Source organism: Rhipicephalus microplus, chromosome X (genome assembly GCF_043290135.1).
Source record: "Rhipicephalus microplus isolate Deutch F79 chromosome X, USDA_Rmic, whole genome shotgun sequence".
NCBI classification, from domain to species: Eukaryota; Metazoa; Arthropoda; class Arachnida; order Ixodida; family Ixodidae; genus Rhipicephalus; species Rhipicephalus microplus.
The window spans coordinates 121,548,777-121,575,229 of record NC_134710.1 but is presented as its reverse complement, the minus strand read 5'-3'; the positions used below and the strand labels follow the sequence as shown (position 1 = coordinate 121,575,229).

Sequence of the window (26,453 nt, the reverse complement as noted above, 5' to 3'; positions counted from 1 at the left end):
TTCACTATTGAAACTGCGTGCAATGTCTTGCTTGGTTGGGACCAACGAGAGCGGCTAATCGAAGCTTCTGTTTTCTTGTCTCCTTCTTTCCATTTTTTTTTTTCCATGGCTGAGTAAGATCAGAACCGTGGCAGGAGTGTTGTCCCGCGCGAAGGGGCGAGCATGAAAAAAAAAAAAAAAGGGTTAGCTCGTACCCTTCCTCCATAGAGAAATATACTATATTAAGACTGGCCACTGGGGCCTATTCGTGGCCCAGCAAGAAAGGGTCTGACCAACCGATAGATGGCGTACCCATACTCGATTTTACGCCCTTTTTAAGACATGTAAGAGCCTTTCAGTAGGACAATTATTGCCCCATTTCGGCATCAATTTTTTGCGAAGAATTTTATTAACTTGTGTAATTTTCTATGTCCGCTCTATATCATGTCCCGCTGAGGACACTTTAATGCATCACAATATAAAACAATAAAGTGTGACTGGAAAGTGTTGTCTTTCTGCATTTGTTTTGCACAAAGAGGCACATTCGTGTGGTTTAGATGTGATGTACATGCATTCCCTTCGCCGGAGCATGGGTGAGTAGCTTAGTGGTAAAGACACTCGCTTTTGAAGAATGATGCTACTGGTTCAAACAAAGCCCAGCGTCGGAAAGAAAAAAAAATTGTTATTTTACTTATACTGAAGACATTACCGGGTCTAACCAACCACTTGTGGCGCTGAAGGCAGCGCAGTAGCTGGACCGCACGGCTCTACGGGAGTGTCCGCTCTTTATGTAAGTGTGTTTTTTCTATGCTTCCTCTGTCTTATGTATAGTATTACACACTGGTCTTTACCGCATCATATGCATCAGCTGTCGTTCGGGGCGCAGAATTTGCCCGCTGAAGAATATCAGGTGGTCGGAATTTCTGTATCCCTGCAAGTATATATACTACGGCGCCTCTCATTATCATATCGTGGTTTTGGGACGTTAAATCTCCTCAATTAATTACTGCTCAGTATGACACTGGATATTTCGCGCTTTCGGCGTGCTCCGCTGAACCGAACTATCGTATATATTTGGCGCGGGCGTTCAGTTCGGCGGGCTCTCTGTACGGGATCTTTTATCGGTGGAAATGATGACGAACGACTGGTCTCAACTTTCTCCTAAAGTACATCAACAGAGAGAGAAGAAAGGAGCTGCTCGAGAATGGCGCCTGTTTGGGGGTCTGGGCACATTCTTCCTTTTAGTTCCGTATCATTAATCTCTGAAGTTGGCTTTCAGTGGGCGCTTGACTGGCATGGCGCAACGTGAGCGTTCATTTCATTTTTGATAGATCGACGCCCCATACCGACGCGGATGAGATGATCGTCGAGAGTTCAAACGAAAATAAAAAAGCACGTGATTAACTGTGTTCCGACAAAGTAGTACGGCTTTAATCGCCATGCTACAAGACGCCCAGTGTGCGGCATTCGTGAGTGTCGTTATTGGCATCCATGCACTTACTCTGCCTGCTTTTCTGCGAAACGTTGCAGTTTTAATTATTTTTTGTTATCGATGTGTGTGTGTGGGCTTTTTCTTTTCATCTTTCGACCTCTCTTTACAACTTTCCAAGGGAAGGGTAGCAAACTGGTCGTTTATCTTTCAGCTAATTTGCCCCAAGAGTTTTTCATCTCATTTTCCTCTCTCTTAATAAATGGCGGAGGCGTTGATAGCAGCTTATCGAGCAGGCTTGTTTGCATAACGTATACTGAGGGTTGGCGAAGAAATAAATAGAACCAAGTTGTTCTATATATATATATATATATATATATATATATATATATATATATATATATATATATATATATATATATATATATATATATATATATATATATATATATATATATATATACTATTGAGCTTGTCGAAATACGCTTGATCGTGATCTGCGTGATCTGTTTGATGCAATAATATCATGCATACACCGTCAACGGCTGCATTCGGTGCCTCCGCGTAAATTTAGCTTGTCACGTCTCTAGACGACCACACACTTCCGCTGTCGTTAAATTGAAAGCTTCACCGTGTAACGTATGCCTAGCGTTACTATTTTCTATTTCGAACAGCGCTTAGCCGCCTCAGCATAGTCTTCTGCATGCCATTTGGAGCTTATAATCCAGGGCAGGCGATGTTTGAGAAAGTGGTGAGGGGTGGTGGAGGGGGTTCATGTTCGACTCGTGGGTTCGGTAATTGCTCTATGCTGCGCCACTTGATGCGCGCGGCCACATTGGCGTATAAAAACAGAAACTGAAAAAGGCTTGTAGCGCGCGCCGCTCCTGTTGCGCTTCATTATTTTCCAGCGCCCAGGCCGCTTCATCGACAGTGCCAGGGCGCGTTTCTGCCTCCGAATAATTTTGGCGTAAGTGTAAGGAAAGGCTGCGGCAATTTCGCAGTCGTTACAGGCACGCACCCACCCCACTTTCACGCAGCGCTCGCGGTAGGCAGGGCTAAACCAATTTTACACGACGTTGTGCACTTCAATGATGCTTGTTTGCGGCGTAATTAATGGCTTTGTATTTTTAGCCCCCGCTGTTCCCGGGTGCAATTTTCTATCGGCTTGCCCTGGTACTGTGGCGCTCGCGAGAAAGGCTGTGCAAGGGTGCCCTGCTGGCAGCTGTGCGCGTTGGAACCATCCGCAAGTGCACCAGCAAAGCTCTGATGGTGTGTGCATGTGTGTGTGCGCGTGCGGTGATGCACAGCCTTTTATAGCGGCGAATCGTTATAGCATACGTGTGCCCAAACGAGCGCGCCAATCGTCCCAGCGACGGTGTCGTGCATTTTCTGGGAATGGAGAACTTTCATATTTTTGTTTTTTTCATTCCTTGTTCGTGCTTATACACTTTGTGTCAAACGTGAAATGCGTGAATTGAGAACGCGCGTGGTGGGCTGTACGTCGAGTGCTACAAAGTTTTCTCGGAATTCGTCCTTTTTAGTTACGGAAAAAGATAGACGCCGTATACGAGCGAGCCAAGGTCGTCACGACGAGGGAGAGTTTACGCGTACGTCCGAATTTCTGCCAAACTTCATTGTGAAAAAAACATCGTGCGTTCTTTAAGATATAAAATGGCCGCGCAGGAAGAGTACAGAGGCGCACAAAATGAAGAAGAAAGCGGTTCTAGCTTACGCGCTCGTCGCGCGGTTGTGTGTGTGTGTGCGGCGGTTTAGCCTTGCCGACCTGGCGTCTTCGTGGGAAGTTGGCGCACTGCTTATTTACGACGACGCGGGAGAGGTGCGGACGAGGCGCGGCCTGCAGGGGGCGTCCGGCGTGAGTCACTGCGACCGACGCGTCGCCTGCCAGGCTCAAAGACAAACTCAGCCGCTCGCGCAATCACACGGCGAAACGAGCAGCCGCTCGTTGTGCGTGTGTGCATACCCGCAGGAAGTCGCCAATCTCGACTGAATGGCTGGCGCTGTTCAAGCGGCGACCTACTTAGGTGTACGCGCGAGCAATCGCCTACGGGGCAAACCTGGCAGAATCCGCGTAACGAGGTGCGTGCCCTTGGGTGGCGGTTTCGCATTCAGTTCTGCGGCGCGCTCTTGCATCTCTCGCCGGGTCCTCTTCCTTGGCAACGCGATGCGGGCACGATGATTCCGACCCGCCTCTTCCTTAGGCTGCTGACCTCCTGCGGCAGAAAGATGTTCGCTGGAAAAGGGAACAAGCGCATGTGGGGTTATTTATTCTGTCGCACCGTGCTCGCCGTTGCGTCATATCTCGTGAGAAGGCGCATTAAACTGACGAGGTACTTAATGCCTTATGCTTGGTTTAATTTGTAAACCTCTGCAACAAGTAAAAAGCAATGAAGGATACATAAAGGAGTGTCGAATTGATTTTTTCGTTAATGATGAACTACGCAGATTGTGTCGTGTGACTAACGGAAACGATGGTAGCCAGCGTTTTAATTTACCAAATATCCCATCGTTCGTATCTAATAAATAAATCAGGAGAATCAATTAAGCAAGGATAATTGACGTTCATTTAAATAAAATAACTCGTATAAATTGAGGTATCGGTTGTGAAAGCGTTGCGAAAAGAATTGCAAGCTGAGCAGTCTCCTGTGATTTCGAAGCTGTAGGACAATCACTGTTAATTATACCTCAAGCCAATCAGAGCTCAGCATGATAACTAGCCTATTTAAGAGAAACCCTTGGACACTTTCTTTATGTTGTCACTTTGAGGGTCAGTGCCACGATTGTATTTTCTTTGTGCCTAGTCTATATTGTCCGCCTCCGTACATAGCGGTGTTTTCTCCCGAGAAAATTATCAACTCATAAGCGCATAATTTGCGTCGGTGATGTAAATTATACCTACCTAGTAAATGGCCGATTTTTGTCCGGCTCGTTCGTTTTGCTTGTCTATTACAGCGACAATGGTGCCGGTCACCGGCCAAGGACATTTGTTTCGAAACATTCAACTCGCTCCGAATAGCGCGCCCCTCGGGTGGCCCGAGCGGCAAAAACTTTTCACGGCGTATCTTTTCAATGCGTCTCGGCAAAGAGCGCCCCGTTGTTATCGCGCTTTCCTTTGTCTCGTCTGAGACGGAAAGCACGCCGTGTAGCAAAGTGAACGTGAGAGTTTCGCACATGAGCCCTGCAGTGAGCGGTGGGGTTCCACAAGAGCCGCGTTTTACAACAGTGCTTAACGCCCCTGTTTGCATTCGTCCAAGTCGCTCGCGTATTGGAGCAAGAATTTCCTGCTCAAACAGTATTGGCAATTTATACGGCGCACGTATAGCGGCGTCCCGCGGAGCTCTCACCTTCGCAGGGCGCTCTGAAGACGGAGGTGGTCTGGGCGGCAGAATCGGCGGCGCGGTGGATAAGCAAAACAGCGCCGCGAGAGGAAAAGGAGCCGCGCTCGCCGAGAAAATTGTAGCGCCGTGTCCTTCCAGCTTGCCGGCGCGGCAGCCTCGCACGCGATTATGTGCTTTCGCGTAGACAAGCGTGCGGCTTTCTCGGCAATCTCGAGCGGCGGCGAGTGGGACGACGCAGTGCGGCGCTGCTGCTGCATTCCCCGTCAAATCACGGTCGCGTTTCCTGCCGCCGCGATCGCTTCTTTACGCCGCCCGTCTCGCTTCTTTGTTTTCTGCGGCGTCCCTTTCTCCGTTCGCGCGGCCCACGCACAATTATCGGAGCGCTGGCATTCGCGCGGATCTGGGTTAACCTGGCGATCTATTGCTTTGCGTGCGTCTTGCTTCTCCGTCTCTCGCTTGTGCCCGGTCAAGTGAGAGACGGAGAAGTCAACGCCAGCGCGCCCCACGCGCTTGTTTTTTATCCGTGCGTTTTTCGAGAGAAAACTGTCGCGAATAATTCGCTATACAGGCTTGCGTCGTTCGCTGGCTGCCTTGATTCTCCTTCGCCTTAGATTCATGCAGTCATTTTGTGCCGTCGATGTCCCTATCTCAACCATCTGCCTTTATTTTTTTCTGTGCACCCGAGCGTTACCGAAGCACCTGTTGCGTGCTACGTATACGTATATCTCCTCTCAAGGTCCTAACGTTTAGTTATCCTTCGTTTGTTTGACTTGAAACGCAGTTTGCTGGCAACCTCACTGCTTCGTAAGTTTGTTGCCTTGGTCAGGACCAAGGTGCCCCTTGAACGCAGCAAGGAAACTGGTGACTCAGATTTGTGAATGGTTTGTGTGCGCGGTGTAGTGTGTAATATACATGACTGGCTATTTATCAGAGGAGAGGAAAGAGAAGGCACCTGATTCTATCCCTCTTACCGGGGAGATGGCTAAGTGACTATGTGTGATTATCATCTTTACCGTTGAAAGGCAATTTCGAATAGGGTCATTCCACGCCAAACGTCATAGCCATTTTGACGACCATCTCAAATATATTTGAAAACAAAATGTGCGGATTTAATGCAGTGAAAACAATGAACTTATGAATGTATCGCAGAGTAAAACATTTTTAGTCATGTGGTTGCCTTCTGAACTTCCGGGATTGTCGTCTGGGTGTTGTTTGCAAACAAAAATATTTTAAAAGTACCGCTCCTTCTTTCTTTAAAAATTTGGTATACAAGTTGAGTAAAGGTGCTTGTGTAAGGTATTTGAAGCTCAGTGATAATATTACAGTTTTTCTGCCACGTACACCTCGAAAAATCTGCCAAAATGTGTTATATTCGCATTTTTTTTTCATTGCGATACTGCACTTTGTATGAATATCTTATCAGTGAATACCTACTTCACAAAAGGTATATTTATAGGAAAAAATATTTTTAGACCTCTAAAGCGGTTAGACTTTACGAGAAAAAAATCACGAGTTTCACAAAATTGTCATTTTCGTGAATTTTGAGGCGCAATTGGCACCATGCGGTAGTCCAATTAAACATCACCTTTATACCTTGTTCGAAAGGAAATGCAGTTCTTTTCATATGGCAAATTTTATTATTACAATTTTCAAGGAATAAAATCATTTTTGAAGTTTCCCATAAGCGGCTATCTTCCCATTTAGTCATACGACAGCTGCCGCCTTAAAATTCCCCATTGCCGTCGATGAGAAACTTCAAAAGTGGTTTTCTTCTTTGAAACAAAAAAATGTAATGAAGATCTTGCTATAAACAAACAACTGTTCATTTGCTTTCGATTTATGTACAAAGGTGATTTTTAATTGGATCACCACATGGGGCAAAGTGCGTCTCAAAATGCACAAAAATGACGATATTGTGAAATTCGTAATTTTTTCTCGAAAAGTTTAACAGCTTGTGAGGGGTCAAAAAAATATGCTTTTCTCAAAATATACCTCCTGTGTAGTAAGTATTCACTGCGCACATAATCATACAAGTGCATTATTGCAATATAAAAAAATGAAAACATAACAAATTTTGGCTAAACTCTGGGACGCATGTGTGAGAAAAAAACTGCATTATTATTACTGATCATCAAACACCCTACACAAGCACTTTCACTTGACATGTATACCAAATTTGGTATAAAAAAAGGGAGCCGTACTTTTTAAATATTTTTTTCAACAAATAACAGCCAGGCTACATTCGGAGTTCAGAAGGCGGCCACATGACCAAAATTTTTTTTTCTCCTCGCCAAAGTGGCTGGGACGTTTGGCATAGAATGAAATGACCCATTAGGTAGGTAAGGGTTGAGTGTTTGTGCTAAAACCCCGATGAGATGCTGATGCGTACCGTAGTGAATAATTCGGATTTATATTGACTATCTTGACTTCTTTATGGTATACAGCTCAATTGCTTACCATATGAATCATTTAAAAACGTGTGTGTGGGGGGTGGGGGTGCGATGCCTATCAGGTTGTTGCTTCAGTTTATAGAGCTTTAAGCGGAGCTTCTAATGGGCAACATAAGCTAGATTTGACTTACATGAGTGAGACACGCCTACACACTTCCTTTTCTTATTTTTATTATATTGCTACATCTATAAAGGAAGAAGGGGAGAAGAGAGGATCCTGAACGCGGGGGCACCGGTCTTATGCGCAGCTCCTGAAAGAGCAAATAAAACGTAATCATGGGGGTAGCATATCACCGGCGATCGACTCGGTTGACCTTCTTTCGAGTGAGGGCTGGCTGCTGATGCTTTTTTTAATTTTTTTTTTACTTTGACTTTCCCACTACTGTTTTAAGCGTGGCTATACGATACTGCGTGGAGGTGGGAATACTTGACGAATTTCGCGATCTGTTCGTCTTGATCCTGTGACTTTTTTTCCCCGGGTACCCACAACTGCAAGCAACGGGTTGGTTGCTCACGCGTGCAGGAAACGTGAGTAGCCGCCGTATAAGCGGCCCGCACGATGACACCATCCCGCGTTTGCCCTCTGGTCAGCTGCAGCGGAGGAGAGGACGCAGACCGCTCGATGAAAGCTTCCCCCCCAAACTCAGCGCTCGGGGTGTCGTCTTCCTCTAGCGCCCTTAATTGGCTTCTGCATGAACAGGTTAAGTTGATTATCGGGAGACCGAATCTCGGTCTGGTATTCGGACCAGAAACCTCTTTGGCGGCCTTCTTTTTCGCGGTTTGTTTGTTTCAGCGCTGTGTATGGAGAACGCGTTGTGTCAGCCGGGCGTTCATTTGTAAGTTGTCACGTGAGATACATCGCCGAGGAACGCCCCCTTCTCGCCGAAGTAGAAACCCGTTCCCCGACTCGTCCGAGAGTAGTGCGGCCGACCAAAAATCGGGAGCGGTAGACGATGGGGGCACCACGTCTATTACTGCGAGCGAAGAAGGCGCAAGTACCAAGCCTAGCGGGCAGCAATACAAAACAAAAAATCGGTTACGCGATACTCACGCTCCCGAGAGAAACGGGCTGGCCTGTCCCCTTTGTTTTCATGGCGGTGCGAACGCGTACGGACTTTTGAAAGGGGTCCTTTTATTCCTTACGTGATGTGCGGCTGACCGTTGCGGGCGCAAAGGCATAGAACGCGTTCGCGTGTGACTTCGGCAGCCGTGGATCGTCGCGTTTGTGTCGTGCACGAGACGAGGCCGTTATATCGCGTTTTAATCTGTTAAATCGTATGGCGGATTATCTCTTCTCTCGAGCCTATCTCTCGCTGTATTTGCAATGCAGCCTAAACTAAAAATATCCTCTTCTGCAAACCTATCCTGCACTGAAACCCATCCTTTTTTTTTTCTGTCTCTCTTCGGTATATAAGCTGGATCACAGCTCTTGTCAGACATACGCTGTGTTTTATTTTTCTATTCGCAGATGTTTGTGTTTGGTTAAGAAAAGGAGCTAAGCGAAATGAGTGAGGCAGGAAAGGCGCCTTATTAGGCTCGATGAACTTTCGTTAACCAATGATTTTAATGGTAATATATTTATTACTCGAAAGAATAATTGATCACATGTCTTTGCGGCATAAATTATCTTTCGCTGCTGTAATACAACGGGTGTTTGATGCTTTCGATTGTACTCAGCATACTACTTTTTTTTTTCATTTTTTATCAGTGTTATATATAGACCACGTGTCAACAAGGGGTTTTCAGGTTGGGGTTTCAGGGGTTGGGGTTTCACGGGTTGGGGTTTTAGGGGTTTCCGTAGATTGGGAAGAGTTAAAGATAAGAGTTTAATAGAGAGTATCTTAGTTACCTCACTGATGACATTGCCTTGATGAGAACTCAGGGGACGAATTACAGCTCATGATTACTGAACTGGACACGGAAAGCAGAGGAGTATACGTCTGAAAATTAAAATTAATACGCACAAAGGTAAGGTAATGTGCAACAGTCTCGGCAGAAAACATCGCTTTGCGATAGGTGGAGAAATGCTGGAGAATTAAAGAAATATGTCTACTTATAGGACAGGTAGTAACCACGTAGCCGAACCATGAGAGTGAATTATCTAGATGAATAAGAATTCGGTGGGTCACATTCGGCAAGCGTTCTCAAATCATAAATGGTAACTCTCAATATGAAGGTATATAACGGCTGCGTCTTGCCTGTACTTAGCTATGGGGCAGAAACCTGGAGGCTTACAAAGATGGTTCAGCTTAAATTGAGGACGACGCAGCGAGCGATTGAAAGAAAAATGATAGGTCTAACCTTAACAGACGAGAATAGAGTATAATGGGTCAGGGAACAAACCGGCGTTAAGGATATCATAGTTGAACTAGACATGAGCCGGGCATGTAGCGCTTAGACAGGATAACCGCTGGTCATTAAGGGTAACTGACTGGATTCCCAGAGAAGGCAAACACACGAAGGGGAGACAGAAAGTTAGGTGGGCCGATGAGATTAAAAATTCGCTGGTATAACGTGGCAGCAGAAAGCACACGACCGGGTTGATTGGCGGATCATGGGAGAGGCCTTTGCCCTGCAGTTGGCGTAGTCATGATGATGATGATGATGATGATGATATATTAGGCATAAGTATTGGCACCTATTGGTAAACTGATTCAGATGTACACCTATTGGTTGACTGATTCAGATGCTAGTCGAACAGAGCTGTCAGCGTGTAGTCGAAATGTAATATATATGTGTACAAACTTCGCACTCATGTCGTCATTTGACCGCCGAATAACTGAAGGCAATTTTATTATTCATTACTACTAAACAAAAGAGAGAGACAGAGTCTGGTAGCCATGCGGTAACGGCTGCATTATAGTACTCGATAATATATGTGGCTGTCTCACGAACCTCGACAAGCAAAACAAGTATAGACTAATACGCTATATTAACATAAGCTGAGGAGCTATTTCACCGTTTTCGGGCACCAAGGCTGTTGCCAAAAATATTCATTCGGTGAGGGGGGCTTGCATATGCATGTTCGTGCATGTGTTGGTATGTGCACGTGTATTTATATACATGCAAACTGCAAACATTTCGTGGGCGGGGCTTTAAACTCTCCCCAAATACCCCCCTCCCCCTGTATACAACACCACTGTGAAGCGTATTCATGCGCGGGAGACAAACTTGCTTGTAACTTCAGCGATTGTTGGCGCTGAAATACGTCGCTCAATAACTCGCTGACGGTGCTCCATGTACGACTATATAGTACGTAACATTCGAGTGTGCGCTCTAGTATTAAGTAGCTCCAGCAACTGCACAGATGTTGCCGGTACAGTTCTCTCTTCGGTGGGGAGATTCCTTGCGGGAAGGGCAATGGGGGCTGAGGCAACGGTATCCCTTTTCCAGTGCCTATACCACCAGTCTTTTCATTACCGAATTCCTCGGCGCGGTCCGCTGCGGTTCCCTGCTCTCGGTGAAGCCGGCGTCTGTTATGTTATCCTTGTGAATCATCTTGATGCTGCGGCCCGCTGCCGACCCAAAACCTGTGTCCGTATTTAGGAACAGAGGTCGACGCCGCTCAGTAAGATGCATTAAATTGCGTGTGCAGGTTTGCTGTGGAAGAGGCTTCCAACTTGACTCGGGTTGCCAACTTCTTCAGCGAGGCATACACGCGAGTAAAATTACTCCATCCATTATACGTGGTTGGCGTGGCTGTGTTCTTTTTTGTAAAGTGCGTTTTGCGGCCCTGTATGTTGGGCCGTAAGCGCTGAAAAAAAAAACAGTGTAGGTATATGTCATGCTGCATCCATTTTGGGGTAAAGTTATGCGCTTCGTTCTTTGTTCTAGGCTGGGTACTCAAGGAATGTTTTGATGGTAGAAGTTGTTCAAGAGCCCGAAGACAACGTCAGGGCTGTGAGAGGGCCCGGACATGGCCGCCACGAGCGGTAGTCGAAGCCACGACCTGTCAGCCGCTGAGTCGAAGTACCATTACCTGCAAATTAACTTACAGGCCAGGTTATCTGTTCGAGAGAGCTATACATTGGAACCCTATAAACTCTCCTACAAAGGGGCTACTGGTATCGCACGTGTGCTTCTAGTGAGTAAATTTGGTGAAGTGATTGTTAGTAGTCGTGATGTTATATATAATTAGTTTCTAATTTAATTTTTACTTATCTGCTTCAAATCATTCGTACTGTCGGCTTCAGTGTAATGTCAAAGCAGCCAGCTTTTTTCGTGATGATGATAAGGGCTTCTTTTTAACTCTGTGGCCTTTGAGAATTGCAATCTGGGCATTTCGAATCAAAGGTGACGCCGCAGATGTGAAGCTAGTGTGATTAGCGCATAGGCGGATGACGGAACACTCCGCGTGTCCTACTGTTCGGCGCTGGGACGACGGTGATTAGCGGACACGTGTGTCACCGTTAGCGACGCGTTTGCGAGGCTCATCCAACGTGGGCGCAACGCGTGGGGCCCCTGCCGCCCTCCCAGCAGCTGCTCACTGGCACAACTCCGCTGGAGCTTATAAAGGGCTGAATGTCGCCGGGCTGAAGCCAGAGAGATCCTCTCGAGACACTGCCAAAATAGACGCTGCGCCAAGTTCATTGCCACTGTTCCTGATTCGTCGTATGCGCATGCCGACCTGCAGGCCGCCTCGTAGAGAGAGAGACACTCCCCTCCATCAAAGAGAAAAGGCGACCCTCTCTTCTCTTCCCTGTTTTCGGATGTGGGGCGTGGAGTGACACTTCTTTGTCTTCGCTTTGCACTGACTTTGCTTTGCATTGTCTACGTGTGGACGCGCGGCATAGATGCCCCTGATACAGCAGTCCGCGTCATCAGTGGGCGCGCGTCAGCCCTGTGCGAATGCAGTGTCGAGTGGACGAGGACTTCTCTCGAGGGCTTGTAAATGGTTTGCGCATACAACTTTCAGCATCTCGTTACTGCGCGCGCTTGCGTCACGTGGATTCTCAGCGGGCACGTCTTCATGCACCGCGAGGCATGCGAGCAACCGGATTAGAGCTGCAATGGCTTCAGGAAGGAAGTTCACAGGAGGAAAGGGCCGCCAGCCGCTCTTTGAAGGTCGTACGAAAAATATGCCGCGAAGGCATTCTACGCCGGTGTTGCTACTTTGAGTTTTCACTCGGGAGAGGAGCTGCCCGTGGCTGTAGTTAGTGGCGAGACACCCTTTATTCGGCCCGTTGGCGAAACGTGCGCGCATCAGTGATAATTCTGCCGGAGCACTGCAGCACTGGCCGACGTGATGATCGACCACGTGCACGCTACTCTCTCTCGGAGCCGCTGTCGCGGTGGCATTTTCGCTCTTCTTCGACTACAGTGCTCCTGTTTTCATTGCCCGGCGTTGTTTAGTGTTGGCCCCGTGCGTGTCTTTGTTGCGGCTGCGTGAGTATAAGAAGGCCGCGGCCTGTCAGCCCTGGCCGACGGCCCAGGAGAGCGCGCCGAAAAGGGCAGCGGCCGGAGGCACTCGGCGCCAGCTTGGGTCCCCGAGAAGCAGTCATCGAAAGCGCGCTCGCGTGCTGCTCCCGCGAGTCTTCTGCCTAACCTACATAGCGCCTCGTCCTCCTCCTAGTCACGCCCCCCGATAGGAAACCATCGAGGAAAGCGGCCGGCCGCTAAGCGCTCGGGACCCCCTGTGGCGGCTCTCTTGTCCATCTAGCCCTACGACGGCCGGCATTGTGCCATCGCGGATCAAGCCGGCATTATTGTGGCCTTTCCTTTCTTGGACTTGTCGAATTTCGAGCCGATCAGTATTTACATTGACCTGAATCGTCGCGTTGCGTCATCTGCTGCTACTCGCTTGCGCCAGCCCCACTTGCTCCCGAAAAGCGCCGATTGCAGCGACTTTGTCTTCGAGGCGTAGCCTTCGAAATCGACCGTTCGGGGCACATCGAACAATTGCGTACGGGCCCACAGCCTGCTCTGTCACGACAGCCAACCCGGCTATAGCTTTTATACGTCGCCGAGCTAGGCGCTCCAAGTCTCATGAATCATTACGCAGTGCTCGGGCTGTGCTGTAGAGAATCTTGAAAGGCGATTTTTTAGCACATGTGCGTACTCGGGCAGGCTGCGTTTTATCGAGTGTTCATAAACATCCTCTCCGTTATATCGGCAAACGAAGCGAAAGGTCGGTCTCAATAGTTCATTGCGCTTGAATTTTGCGGCGCTCATCAGCATTCTTCTTGTTCCCTGCAATCGTCGTCGTTGAGTGAAGAAAACTAAAAAGAAGCAAGAGTAGGCTACTCACAAGAACTGCGTGTGTATATAGTTTGTAGGGAGTTGTGGTGTTCGATCAACACTGCAATGGGTGTTGCTTTAGAATGCGCAAGGGCTTAGAGAGGAAAACGTTTGATGGAAATAAATGATCAGAGGTGAAGAAAAAGAAGCAAATATATATACTACCGCGTTACAAAGGTCGAATGCCATTTAAAAGTAAAGAATAAACGCCCTATACAGTCACCGCTGTACGCAGATTGGGTCTGACGAAAAAGCCACGTCGGTCATACCGAAACTACGTCGCTCGAGACAAAAGAACCAGGATGCCAGTTAAAAAGCATAGTGTGCGATGATTTCAATGTACAGATAGTGTGATGGAACTGCATCCTTGTAATCTGCGGGAAACGATGTATTGGGCCAACCGGCAGATGCGTAAACGATCACTTGCGCAAACACAGCGATAACGCTCGCCAGAACAAGTGTGCGCACATGGCTCTTTATTGCAACACGTACAAGACTGCGTGCAAGAACAAGTCGTACAAACCACTGCTGCATCAGTGCTGGTTGTTGAGGCGAAGCAGATCGCGGATTTCATGTAGATTAGCTGAGATCGCCAGCTTAGATATGAACTGTACGTAGTTAAGCTTTTCTGATGACTAATTTCATTTTGTTTTCGTGCGTATGATTGAGACACGTGATAAGAATAATATCTGGGTTTTCCACCCTGATTGATTGATTGATATGTGGCGTTTAACGCCCCAAAAGCACCATATGATTATGAGAGACGGCGTAGTGGAGGGCTCCGGAAATTTCGACCACCTGGGGTTCTTTAACGTGCAGCCAAATCTGAGCACACGGGCCTACAACGTTTCCGCCTCCATGGGAAATGCAGCCCCCGCGACCTGCGGGTCAGCAGTCGAGTACCTTAGCCACTAGACCACCGCGGCGGGGCGGGGTTTAACACCCTAAAGCCACGATATGATTATAAGACACGCTGGAGGGGAGGGGGGCGAATGTTTTTCAGAAATTTCGACCATTTGGTGTTCTTTGAGGTGCACTCGCATCGTACAGTACACCATGGCCTCTACCATTTCGCCCCCATTGAAATGCGTCCGCTGGGGTCGGGATCGAACCAGCAACCTTCGAGTCTGCAACTGACACATGTGATGTAGGCTCTCCTATTATATATATATATATATATATATATATATATATATATATATATATATATATATATATATATATATATATATATATATATATATATATATATATATATATATATATTCTTTGTCATTGTGTAGTAAGGCGATAACTTGAGCAGACGAACGTACGAATACTTATTAATTCCTACTTCGACCGGGGTCCAGCATTCGTCAGGGTGGTTTTCTTGGGCATATACATGTGTTTGCTTGGGCATGTATATGTTTGCTCGGGCGTATATATATATTATATGCACTTCCATAATAAATACTCTCGTTCGTCATAACGGAGCGTTTTGTTTTTTCGTGACGGTGTGAACTTGTGGTGTGGTATACATCACCCGTATCAAGGTTTTCGTTGCAACTTGAAAGCCTGAGAGTTCTGAGGTATGTGTTTTCCTGCCCACGGAAAGTGACGAGAGACAGTGTCGAAGCAAAACTGAAATAAAAAGTAAACAGTTATTAACGAGATGGAATGCGCTATTGACACCACTTCTGAACAGTGGCTGTATTTCGTAGCATCGTATCTTATTTTGTCAAATTGAATATCGCATGTCTCATGCAAACGCTGGTGGCGGTAATAATACACCCGCCATGGCGGTCTAGGGTTTATATAGTGCTAGGGTGCTGACCCGAAAGTCGTGCAGGTCGAATCCCGGCCGCGGTTGCCGCATTTTCAATGGAGGTCAAACGCTATAGAAGACCGTGTGGTGTGCAATGTCAATGCACGTTTAAAAAAACAAAAAAAAAACAGGTGGTCGGAATTTCCGGAGCCCTCCCATACGGCGTCCCTGATAAGCATATTGTGGTTTTGAGACGTTAAATTGCAATAGAAATCATTATTGTTTATAGTTCCGACAATCACGGTAGTGCTGCGCAGTGCAGGCGCATTACGAAGCCCAGAGAGAATGCGTGGAAAATAAAAATAAAAATTTACTTACTGCATACGAGAACAAAAATGTGTTCACGCGCACTTTATTTGACTCAAGTTGGATAATTCTTGTGCTCCTTCCGCTCTATGAAGTAAAATTAATTTTGACGTTAGATCAGGGCTTTTGAATGTCGAGAGCACAGAAACCGCGTCTTTCTAGAAGGGGTTTGCGTGAGGTGCTCGTTCTGTACGGAATCGTCTTGCGTTTTTTTTTTTTTGTGCAAGCACCTCAGCAGTTTTTGTGCAAGCACCTCAGCAGTCACGTGCTCCAAGAAGAGACCAGTATCTCTCCTGTATCCCCCTTCGTATAAACAATAAAACTTCTTTCCTTTCAACTGAGATCTGAAGCACATATCCCAACCAATCGTGACGTTGGACAGATAATTAGCAAATGGGAGCAAAAAATAACGGAGAGTTCTTTGAAACAAAAAGTACTTCTAAGGTGGCCCATGCACTAAACAGGCATTCACAAAAAAAAAAAACCTTTAGTGGAGGAGCGTTTGCTCAGCAATTGTGGACAGTACTTTATGTAGGATAAATTTTGTTAATACGGACACGAGGATTCCTCCAAAGGCACTGACAGGGCACGCTAACGGTTCGCTGAGGAAAATGGAAAAAAAATATCTCCCGAATACACACAGGCGTGTCTATCACATCCGTTACAACAAAACTATGCACGTGGCGTCACTATTTGAGCATCGCGACACGGGCGGAGTGTGCACGTCAAATCAACGGCGACATCGCCAAGATACATGCGTGCAATAGCTCATCATGTGAGTTTGTGTGCGTATGCTTGGCTATTGTATACCTTTATCTTAGTAACGTCGCAATGTGGTGGCATCGTTAATTTTTTTTTTACTTTGGCGGGACCTCGTGTGACAAGCGCAGCCTGGTCAGATGTAGCTGCCGATGCTTTTTAGTCAGCAACATATTACATTGAAGGCATGCCTAATTTTTGTGTTATGATGAGGGTTAATTAACTTTAGGTGAATTCCTGCTGCGTTGAAATAGATAATGCGCACTTTACGTAGCCACGTTACGTACTGTTTAATATATGTACATCTTGACGCAGTGCGATCAATATGTACTGAAACATCGGGCATTTAAATTATTTCTTTCATTATGTTACTTCTATGTTATCTTCATAAAGCATGCTGGCAGCAAAAACAAATGCGTGTGTTTGTTTCTGTCACAGTTGTTCCCATTTAGTATACACAGTGAGATCTAGGTCAGATGAAATACGGCGCCCATAGCATAAGTCGCCGCCGCCGACCATTCGTTCTTGTTCCCATGCGTAGTCATGTGGTTGTTACGCTGCTTACCCAGTGATGTTACCTGTACCACGATACACATTTTGGTGCCCGCTTCCTCACCCGATCCATTGCAGTGCGGCGAGCATAAGCGACACTTTGCCTCAGCACCACATGCGTGGCACGTATCTGGACAAGGGCACACAAACTGGTCAATGACAAGTTTTATGTCCTAGTTATGTTTTGGGCTCGCGCTCCAGCTGCCCGCCACAGTGTAAATGTACTCGTGCGAAATTGTTTAAGATTGCCACATGCCCCTCTTTTTATAATGACGGGCCTCATTCACGGATATTCTTGCTGATATTATCACTTACCGGCCGCTTTCATCAATGCGACGTTCACTATCACCTTAGCGTGGTCATTCTACGCATTTATTTATTTTTTCGTTTAATAAACAGGGGCCGAATTAAAAAAAAACAAATCTTCGTGAGTGATTTCTCGTCATTGTCTGGCTTTTCTAATGATATATTCAGCGTCGCGATGGGCTAAAGTCTTTTTAGAAATAATTCTATAGAAATATTTTATACGGAGATTTTCAGCCCATCGCGACGATTCTCGTGCGCTATAGCGCAAGACATTTTTGTGTATACGGGACCAGTTGACCTCTCCCAGTAATTTTTTTCTTAATTCAGTAATGATCCGTCTTCGTGTGGTTGTAAAAAAAAAACTTTTATGCTAACCCCTTGGCAGCCGTTATGTGACTGTGTCCGTATTCACAAGAACATCTCGCGCTGTAAATATTCGTATGCGAAAGGTTCGGCCGTTGCTGAGCCTGGGCGTATACCTGGGTGGCGAATTGCGAACAGTGCTTTACAAACAGGATATCTCGCAAATTCATCCAAGCTTTGCTCAGCATTTGCGTATCGTATTTCTTCTGTCGCCTACGCGGGTGCAGTTGGACTTGTTTTGCATTTTTTCTCTTTTCGCTCCTGCGATTCCTCTAGTGTAATTAAGGCGCCCTTTTTTTGCAGCTGACATCTGTGACTATAGCGCGTGCGATACTGATGTAATCATTGCATACTTATGACGCAGATGGCCTGTCTGCCCTCTTCCGTGAGCGGACGTCGCTGTCGAGGGAAGAGGAGCACGACGACGGCTACTGCGACAACAGCCTAGCCCAACCGACCAGCATGAGCCAGCTGGCACATCGGCTGCTGCTCTCCAGGGTCGCATGTTTCCCAGGTGGGTGAACGCTTCATTCCCTTACTGCTAAAAAATTTATTACGACAGCAATGGACACTCTCGGTTGGATTTTGCCGGCGTCGGCGTCACTCACCGTATATGTATATACGTACCTGTAAACATGTAAAGGCAAAAAAAAATGATTCGAAAAACGACTCCGGCGCACAAAATCAAAAGTTGGGACTTTTGGCTCGCGAGTGGAAGGCGTCAACCACTGAGCTACGGAGGAGCATCTCCTTCAACGTTCAAATGGCAAGCTATTTATATCTACCACTTACCGCTGGTGACGGGAATCTTCGGGGGAGAACTACTATCATGTTTTCAGCATTACCAGTGAGATGGCGCAGCGAGCGCGCGTTGCCAGATTCTCACGATGCGGTGGCGCACGCGATTTCATCTCCCACGCGTACTTTGCCCCGCGGAGAGGGGAAGCTCTCGCGAGCGCTCGCTTATCTGGCGATGGGGACAATCGCACGCTTAGGGCTTTCACCGGAACGATTCTGTTGTAGTTACCGGGCGCACAATGGTCACTGCACTCGTAGCACAGTCCCCACTTGCGAAAAGGGCGCGCTTTTCAGATACAGCGAAGTAACAACCGAGACGCTTATTCGCGTTCATCTGTGAGTACGTTTCGTGCGTCATATGTGCGTGAGAAACGCGGGGCATGTTTCGATCTGCTTGCCATTCTGCGCGCGACCTTCCAATTTGTTGCTATCGCGTTCATTGCTTCGCCTTTGCGGCAAAGCTGTGACTTTTTTTTTCGTTACTTAATACACGTCCTCTTTGGTGCCCTATCTTTTCTGAATTTCGTGTTTCGAAGACTATAATAAAAAATTAAACGAAACCTAGTAAAGGGACGTAAACAGTACAGCATCTGGCTGATTACCAACATGAACGTTTTCAAACATGCATAGTAACCTTTTATGGTCACTTGAGGCCCGAGCTAATACATTTTGGTGGCATGTAATCAGACTATTCGGAAGCGTGGTTGACGGAGGATACATTTTATTTTTATGGGTGGCTCCTGATAATGCAGTTATTTCTGATTATTTATTTAACAATTCTAGAGACACACTGGCAAGTATATTAACATATGTTGACCTCAAATGAGTGTCTCGATTGTATTTGTTTACCATGTGGCTTCCCTTTGTTCATACATTATTGCGATTTGATTTTTTAATCGAGCATATGAAAATGCTCAAAGGAATCGCGCCCTCATCGCCATGACTTTCGTTTATATACGCCTTTATTTAACGGTGATTACAAATTCGTTATCTATTCTGGCCAGCTGTTCAGGATCAATGTTTCTTTTTTTTTTCAAATACAATAAATGTTTTTGGCTGGGCGGTACCGACATTAAACTGATGCGCGTAAAGCGTTCGATGAAAACTAGTGATGCGTAATTCCACCTTTACAGTGAGCGGAAATTATTGATGTATACATAAACCATTGAAAAGTTTTACCAATGGTTAAAAAAGTGTGGCAGCAACGTTTGCATTGATTATTGCGTTTGCTTGGGCACGCTGTCTTTCTATCAGAAGAAATGTTGCCGTTGGAATAGAGTAATTGCATGCAAGTTCAATAAAAAGTGTATATATAAAGTTGAGAACAATGCTAAAATATTCACAGGAAGCGTCATCTCCTTAGTTTTTGTGTCTGCCTGCTCGTACTTTGTAGGCCATCTTGATCTGACATACAAGGTCATGCAGCGTAATGAATTTTTTTCTTGGCAGTTGCGTCAAATTAGGGTGACTACTTCTGCTCAACCATTTCGACGCTTACGAACTGACCCTGCATTGGTTTTCAACTTTAAAGAGAAAGAAGCGACAGAGACTGCGGTGCATGACCACGACACTCCCCAACGCTGTGCGCGGCACTAACCGACGCCGTGTGTACCTTGCAGCGCTTTGATAATGCTTATTACGTCGCTGCCTTAAACGCTCATCCGGTGACGTCGGCTGGTTTAGTTGTCGCGCCATCGATGCGCCTTAAGGAAATTCAAAACAAGCAATAAACAAGAGAAAGAGGAAGGAGACGGGATGGCACACATCAGATTCCGTATCCTTACTGGGCGCTTCCAAGTAAGAGCAGCGTAGCAGAAGGGTGTAGCATCTCTCCGCGCGCGTAGTACCGAGAAACCGACGTGCTCGGGAGGGAGTCCACGCCCGCAATCTGCGCCATCGCCCGTTAGTTGCCTTCATGAAACCGCGGTGGCGGCGATGCTCGGTTGATGTGGTATGCTCACCGGTCTGCTGCCGCGTAACAGCGCCCTTGGATCCGCGAACCGGTTGATCGTCGGCGTCCGGCAGTGTGCACCCGCGGCGTTGCTCGGCGGGCGCTCTTCCGTTCGGCGTTCTTTCTGTCTGCTTCTTTGCTTGCTTCGTCTACTATGCACCCGCCATCGTGCGTACTCCTCCCTCCCGCGAATATTTCTCGGAGACTTTTTTTTGTCGTCGCCGCATCCTGTGCGCTCCCGAGCTTCGTAGCCCCGCAGCGACTGCCGGTCGTCGTAGCGACACTTTTTCTCGCCATCTTCTTTACGACTTGTTCTGACTGTTCCCGTTTTCAAGTTTTACGAGTCACGTCGGACGTCCTTGCTTTGCTTCCGACACTGATAAAGAAGAGGCGCAGGAGCGCCGCTGAAGGAGCGGCAATTTGAAATATAGGCGCAAGAGAGAAGGGTTACCCTTGTTGTGTGCGGCTGCTAGTACGCCCCCCTCCCCCAGGGCGCCGTCGAACGTGAGGAAAAGCGGGCACCTTGTGCCGCCTTGATGGCCGGAACCTGCATGCGCGAGGACGAAAGCGGACGCTCTCGCTGTTGCCGCGGGATGCGCGGTCTCGGCGGCGTGCTGAACCACCTGTGGCCGCCCCCGCCTTTTTTCACTGGACCGCTTTCGGCACGGCCTCACGCACGTACGAAGCACTTTTGGCGGGCGCGAAACTGGAGGTCACGATCACCTCCCTCGCCCCTTTTTCTCATCCTGAAAGCCGTTTCGGGCCTGTTCGTTCCCTTTCTTTCCGGCTATTTCTTTTTGACCGCCTACTCTCCTTTCAGACATAAAAAGTCGTTTGTACGGCGCGTCGGCTTTCTTTTGTGCTGCCTTCTTGGCGCGAGTTAGCGGGTGAGTCAAAGTCGGTGTGAAGTTCACGGTCGCAGTGAGCCAACTTTGCTTTGGCTCATTACCGAAGAGGCCGGTCCTTTCGCAGGCTGCCCTTGACGACCGACATTCCTCCTTCCAGAGGCGTGGTTGCCTAGCCAGATAGCTCAGTCGCTACAGCCCGTTCACGAGGAAAATCTTAACGGAAACGGTATTAAGTCAGTCAGCCCGTCATTTGCGACTCCTGCACGCATCTCCGCTGCGAAATTTCTTGCGCTGTCTATTATTCCTCTCGGTCAGAGCAAGCTATTGCATGTCTCTCGCAGGTTTGTCCCGCAAGATTGTACGCCTGCATAATTGTTGCATTTTGACGCAGCTTTTCGACACTGATGCCTCTAAACTGTCACTTGTCTCTGCAGTGATGACAGTCTTCAATGCCGGATATGAAACGTGCGCTCAAACGCAGTTGAATAAAAGTGTAAATAATTGTACTTCCTCAGCTGATATTTAAAGTGAATGCATTGGTATTTGTGAACAAAAAAAATTTTTTGAGAGATCGCATGTAAAGAGGAGGAGCACAAATGCGTGAGCACCACTAAGGACGTGCTCGTGGCGAGGCTGGCGAGAACCGTTGACGTCCTGAAAGGAGAGTAGGAAATCGTCCGCTACGGGCCACCAGGTTCCATCGCAATCTACGCTTGCGGCGTCTTTCTCCGCGCAACGAACCTTATCGAAACGGCGACTAGAATGCTGTGGGGCACAGCGAAGAGAGTCTGTAGGAATAAAAATAACTTCTCCTCAAGAGTATAGCTGCGTGTGTCGCGAGTGCGCCATCGACTCGATTGAATTCTCCTGATACGGCAACCGGCTATATATCTACACGGCTGAAGGGTAGATAGGAGGTTTAGCGGGTTTAGCGCCTCTCTTTCACTAGATACTCCTTTTACTGGCTATCAGACTCGAAGTCGAGAGTATAGCTCGTACATACATCACCTAGTCGGCTGCAGTCGCCTTCTCTCTGTCTTCCGGGCATTAGCTTATCTTCGCTTCTTTAAACTATATTGCATTATCAGCTTGTTTTGGCAGTAATACACTTTGAACACGCGCTGAATATGAGAAAAATTATACCTCAAAATGCTTGTCGAAACGAGCGGCTACAAACGCCACTTATGCTGCGCGTGCGACGCGTAGTTTTACCATTCCTGGAGGCATATTAATACGTGCTTATCACCCGCACATGCAAAAATATACTCTATTTTGGCTGCGATTAGTAGCGAGTCTGTATACCATAGTTATTTGATAGAATGCGCAGACGAGAGAAATGTTGTAATTACAGTAGCCACGAGATAAAGACCTCGTTTGCGCACTTTATTGTGACTGATTTAGCTATATAGCTGCAAGCAAACTCCTCCGAAGGCTTTGCGTTTGCGGCGCATGTCCTCTGCGTAACCACTTGGATGAGCTGGTAATTCGTGAATCGGCGTATACAGGTAGCGCGAAAGAAAGAATAACAAAAAAAACCAGGGCAAGACGAGGAATGCGGACTCGCGTTGCCCCATTTGCACTTGTGGCCACCTTTTTAGGTGCAGTACCTACAACGAGCCATGCGTATAGACTACCCGAGTGTAGTCTCCAGAGCAAACACTCGACGGAGAGACAGTGCCGAATCGTGGAGCGCGGTAAAAATGGCTCGGGAAACGACGACAGGCGGTGGGTGGGTGGTGAAGGCGCGGCGTGCGACAGGTCGGCGTGACCTTGTTGCCGTGGGTCGTAGCTCTCGCGGTGCCCCGTCAGCAGGTCTGCTGATGTCGTTGACTCGCTGCCGCGTTTGCTTGCCAAGTGTGCGCGAAGCGAATAGAGAGAGAGAGAGAAAACACTGTCGTGACACCAATAGTCTGTGAACTCCCCAGTCCCGTAACGGTTTGGACTGCCGTTAAAACGGATTCAGTTGGCGGGCGTCCTCTGCGACATTGACGTCTTCTTCATGACTTCCCTGGCTTTACGGCGCGTGTCAGCTTCGACGGAGGCGACCTGTCGGGCGAGATGTTCTGCGGCCTCCCACCGTTTTGCCAGGTCGGGACCTGCTGTGGTCGTTGGACAAGCGGAAGAAGTTCGCGTCTCCACTAAGGCGCAAAGCACTTCTTCTTATTATTTTTTCCCTTATCGTGAGAGGGTTCACTGCAATGCCCACCGGACAAGAAGATCAGCATTGGCGCATGTTATTTTTCTCTATTATACAACCTCGAGGATGCACACTGTAACTGATATGTTGGTATATAGACAGCTGTTGTCAGAGCAGGTCTGATGATGCGTTGGTGAGAGTCGATCAGCCGTGGCCAGACAGCGCCGTGAGTCTGAACAGGTTTGTTTTTCTGCTTAATTTGTGGTGCAAAGCTAAAGTTAAGGATACGATTTTGCAGGATTACTATTCATCCGAGGTCCGAAAGATTTACAAGCAGGTTTTATAATTAACGTACTTTCTGTAATTCGGGTCACACCTTATTAATCGTCCCGAAGGACGCGACTAGCACCCATTCGGCTCCCCCGTGGCATGTCAAAATTGAGGCTTCCACTCATTCATCGGCTTGTACCCGTGGCATTGTTGGCGAAGCGGTCGTTACCGCGAGTACAGGTTGGCCTGTGTCCATTCCGTTTGGGCCGGAGACGTACGCCGATAGCAGGCCGGCGTGGCAAAATGACAACAACCTAGCTCTCAAATACTGCTTCATGCCACGCATATTTTTTTTTCCTTTATGGTCAGATGCTGGTTCGTGGACGTCAAATTCCATTTCATTCTTAAGTTTTTATTCACGTTTTCGTTAGTTTGACGGCAAAGATAACTGTTAATTTGCTATTCCCGCTGTAGCAGTCCGCGCATGCTTCGAGTGCATGCCGGCAGCGGCCGCGTTCATTGTTCGCCAGTCGTAGCACAAGCGGTAGCACTTGCATAAGCGCGGAGCAGGTGCTCCGTCGCCGACATTGTCCGCGCTGACAGCTCGGGCGTCCGCGGCGCGCCTTTTGTGTTGCCACCGCGACAAGCTCGCGTGCTCCTCGGGCGCTCTCAAAGCTTTCTCACGCGCCGCTGAGGCAACGGCGCGCTGCTCAGCTGCGCCCGTCTCGCTGTCTTTCTCGGCTGCGCAGCGGTGTGTGAGCAGCGCGCGCGAGCATTGTCGGAAAAGGCGCGTGCAGCTGGGCTCCGTGGCTGACAAGGAGAGTTCACTGAACTCGGGGAAAAAGTCACATCGGGGACCCGCGCAGTCTGGGCGTCTTCTGCGCCGCCATACACTTAGCGCGAGACAATAGAAGAAAAGGGAAAAAACTTACTCGAGCGACGCAGTCGTGTTCCTTTCCGGGTTGCTGTGTGTCTTCATAAGGTAGTCTTTATGGTGCGCAACATGGTGCATAAGTCGATACCGAGACTCAAGAAGTATCCAATTTTCTCGCGAAATGTGGAACTAGGATACATATATAGATACCTTCGTACGGTGCAGTGTCTGTCTCAAAGTCAGAGTTTTCATTATATTGATTCTGGACTAATTCGTTTGCATATCGTTCGAACACCTTCCTTTTTTTACTAAATCAAGTCCACCTAGTTTGAACAGTGGTGACGGTTTTCGCCTGCTGCCCCGAAGATGGCGTGTTCCATCCCGGCCGCGACGAATCCCAGAGGCCCGCGTACTGTGTGATGTGAGTGCACGTTAACGAACACCCATAGATGGTCGCAATTACCGGAGCGCTCCACTTCGGTGGCCCTAATTGTCATAGCGTGGTTTTGGGACTTGAAACACGAGATATTATTATGAATAAATGAAGTGATTGATGATTTATATGTGGGCTTTAATGTCCCAAAACCACTATATGATAATGAGAGACGCCGTAGTCGAGGGCTGCGGAAATTTTGACCACCTGGGGTGCTTTAACGTGCACCCAAATCTGAGCACACAGGCCAACAACATTTCCGCCTCCATCGGAAATGCAGCCGCCACAGCCGGGATTCGATCCCACGACCTGCGGGTAGGCAGCCGAGTATCTTAGCCACTAGACTACCTGGGTGGGGCAAATGAAGTGAAGTCGGATGTCCGGCATTAAGAATTGTGGAGGGGGTCACTGAAGACCACGTCACAGCTTAGTTACAAGCATGTTTGAGAATTATACCGATAAAGAAGATATGCGTAAAGTGTGTGTGTGTGTGTCAGATAGATAAAGAGAGAGAGCGAGAGAGAGAAATAATTCCCGTGGCAGTTTGCTTCACTGGGCACGTAATGGGTCACAGTGACATTTCTTCCTTCGAGATGCGCAGTCGCACGCTTCCTGTTCGTACCAAAGCCGGTCGCCCTATTTTGACAAGTAAAAATACAGAAGAAATTTCTCGCGCGTGTACACGTGGAAATGGCGAAAGTAAATAGCAAACATCCCGCGGATCGCAGCGGCACTTGCCGTGCCACACGTCTGTAAGATTAACGACCCTTCTCCGAAATATCATGCGCGCTGATCCCTCCATATCTCTGGAGAAGACCAGCAAAGAAGTGGACCGCATGCTTGATATTCTATCGGACGCGCGTGCCCTCATCGAAGGACGGTGCTTCCCGATTTGCGAAGGTTCTACTTGCATTTCGGAGGCAGGGATGTCTCGTTTCCGGTGTTATCTGCCGCGCTGTTCGGAAAGTCGCGCGGCGATACGCTCGAACGACTTTCGGTTATAACTGTGTAATTCGAAACGAAAGGAGGCGCATCCCGGAGGCAAAGATAAAAAAAAAAAAAGGTACGAGTTCGAGTCGTTCGCGCGCCAGGCATGAGGTCGGAGAAGCTGCCCAAAGTCCCGAACGACGCACCGTTCCATCATGGGCACTCCCATCGCTTGGAGCCGATAGCCAAGGTCGCTTCCTTGTCCTCCAGCGCCCGGCTTTGTGGACATGTTTTCCGTGGGGCTTCCGATGCGTTAATTTGTGCCTTCGCCGGTTTAAAAAGAAAAAAATATCACCTTCTTTCTCGTTCTTCGTTCTCTCTCTCCCTCGCTGTCGCTGCGGCCGCTTCCAAAAAACTGGTTGGCCGTTTTCGGCGCAAGTTGGATGACTGGTTCGTTGGTTGGTCCAGTGCAAAATGGCGCAATGCAGTAAACGGTGGATAAGGCCAAGAATCGGGCGGCAGGAGCGGACGCGACCGTAAGAGGAATTCGGATAAATCGCTGGTTCGGTCCCGGTTGCACGTTGATGGAGGCGAGATTCAAAGAGCGCGCTATAGATGTAGGGGCATGAAAACACCAAGTTTTCAGAATGTTTCGGAAATTGATTGGATAGTCA

At 47.8% G+C, this 26,453-nt stretch overlaps 2 protein-coding genes across 7 annotated transcripts in view; one reads left to right on the top strand and one right to left on the bottom strand.

Moving 5' to 3' along the window:
• LOC119176380 (puratrophin-1) overlaps positions 1 to 26,453 on the top strand; it is a 540,416-nt gene that overhangs the window by 364,538 nt on the left and 149,425 nt on the right. For all 6 annotated transcript variants that reach the window (XM_075877541.1, XM_075877540.1, XM_075877537.1 and 3 more), the window contains one exon: positions 17,906 to 18,055. In XM_075877541.1, the coding sequence (XP_075733656.1) occupies positions 17,906 to 18,055 (150 nt within the window). The remainder of the gene's footprint in view (positions 1 to 17,905; positions 18,056 to 26,453) is intronic.
• LOC142775722 (uncharacterized) lies at positions 1,867 to 6,480 on the bottom strand. The gene is made up of 2 exons (XM_075877545.1): positions 4,771 to 6,480; positions 1,867 to 3,659 (listed from the first exon to the last, which is right to left on the bottom strand). The coding sequence occupies exons 1-2, from the start codon at positions 5,019 to 5,021 to the stop codon at positions 3,443 to 3,445; spliced, it is 468 nt and encodes a 155-aa protein (XP_075733660.1). The 5' UTR covers positions 5,022 to 6,480; the 3' UTR covers positions 1,867 to 3,442.